Source organism: Corylus avellana, chromosome ca1 (assembly GCF_901000735.1).
Source record: "Corylus avellana chromosome ca1, CavTom2PMs-1.0".
NCBI lineage: Eukaryota > Viridiplantae > Streptophyta > Magnoliopsida > Fagales > Betulaceae > Corylus > Corylus avellana.
This window is the reverse complement of record NC_081541.1, coordinates 7,633,552-7,635,388: the sequence shown is the minus strand read 5'-3', so window position 1 is coordinate 7,635,388 and position 1,837 is coordinate 7,633,552. Positions and strand designations below refer to the sequence as shown.

Genomic DNA, 1,837 nt, shown 5'->3' with positions numbered 1-1,837 from the left:
AATATAGTAATATTAATTGAATTTTCTTAAAAAAAATGATTATTTCAGTATAAGATATAAGATATTTAGCAATTGGCATTTCCAAAATGAAGAGGAAAAATGACAAAGAGCATGTTAGCATGAATACAATACATGAGCATTAATATTCGAGAGAGCTATGGTCCCTTATTATAAGCACATATGGCCTCGATCAGACCCAAAATCTTCCACTCTTCAGGCACAGCGTTATTTTGGTACCACTCATCACACGCTAACATTACAACCACCACACGCTACCAACCTGTCCTCTCTTCCCTATCCCCGCCCCACGTAACCCCCCTTCTCTCCCTCTCCCTCTCCCTCTCCCTTATATATTCCCTCGAACCCTCTCTCTTCCTCTTCACACCCTCACCATCTCTCTCTCTCTGATTGCTCTCAAAGAGAGGAAACAAAACTGGAAATCCGATAACTAAAAGTGAGGATATGGGGTTACAGAGCCAGCTGAACGACGTGTCATCGGATTCGATCCCACTACTACTTGTAGCGCTTTTCGCCAACTGCGTCGCCTACCTCCGCTCCTTGCTATTCGGCCTTCTCCACTCGCTGGGCCTGTCCAGATTCGACCCGAACCGCGTTGACGACGGTCTATTGAGCGCAGTCGGGTCGGGCCTGGCTGGCCTCATCGCCTTGGCGGATCAGCTCAACAACAACCAGGCGTTTTCATACGAGTATGCCGCTGCCGAGGATGGTGCTGGGCCGACCACGGACCCGATGGACCGGCCCATCTGCGTCGTCTGCAGAAACGCGATGAGAGACGGGGACCACGTGCGCAGGCTGCCCTGCCGCCACGTCTTCCACAAGGAGTGCTTCGATGGCTGGCTTGACCACCTCAAGTTTAATTGCCCTCTATGTCGGTCGCCCCTGGTTTCTGACGAGCGCGTGGCTCTTGCGCACCGGCGCGTGGGCGCTGACCTCATCTCGTGGTTCTCTTTGCGGTGATGATGCCTGGTAAACACCGACTAGGAAAGTCCGATAGTGATGATAATGATGATGATAACGATGCCACCTCTGATTAATTATGACGATAAATGGTGGTTTTTTTTTTTTTTTTCTTTGAAAATTTAAATTTTAGAGTATTATTTTGGAGGGTCGGTGGCAGTTTTGAACGTGGATTGCCTTTTTGTTTTTCTTTTGGTGTTTTTTGAAGAGCTCTGGAGGGTTCTTTTTAACTGCTGTACATTTTCCACGTTTTTAGTGGTTATAATAAGGATGGGCTTCGCTCGCTCTGTAATTCCACTTCTACTACTACTACTAGAATATGTTTGTTGTTTGGAGTTACTTTACTTTCCTACTTTTCCACAAAAGAAAGAAAGTGGGTATTTTCTCTCTTGTGCTTTCCGGAAGCTGTTGGTCTTTCCACCTCTTCTTTCTTCTTCGGATTACGACGGTGCCTTTTCTACTTTAACTTCTGTCAAGCGGTCGTTAAAGTTTCTTAGCGGAAGTTGTTTTGCCTTATTTATTTTTCTTTTGCCTCTAAAATCGCTTTATATTTTTTTTTTAAGGCGAACACTCATTTGCCCTAATTTTTAGGTTGTTTATTTATTTATTTTTTATTTATTATTTTTAGGGTTAATAACTTTTTTGATATCTAGATATTAATGTTTTTGTTTTTTTTCCCCTTATCTTTTAAAAAAAAGACAAATCTAGTATCCAAAATTTTGAAAAAAAATTGAATCACTATCTCTAATTTAAAAAATTCTATAAGGGTGACCGAACCACTCCTTGCCACCCTCGGTTTGACCTTAGGGGTGGCCCTTGGCTCAGCCACCCACAAAGGCCAAAAAAAGGGTGGCTGAAA

General features: G+C 43.5%; 1 protein-coding gene across 1 annotated transcript; it reads left to right on the top strand.

Annotated features, from left to right (window-relative positions):
• The first annotated feature begins 255 nt into the window (after positions 1-255).
• LOC132161769 (E3 ubiquitin-protein ligase RHA2A-like) lies at positions 256-1,281 on the top strand. The gene has a single exon (XM_059571953.1). The coding sequence runs from the start codon at positions 463-465 to the stop codon at positions 976-978; it is 516 nt and encodes a 171-aa protein (XP_059427936.1). The 5' UTR covers positions 256-462; the 3' UTR covers positions 979-1,281.
• The last annotated feature ends 556 nt before the right edge of the window (positions 1,282-1,837 follow it).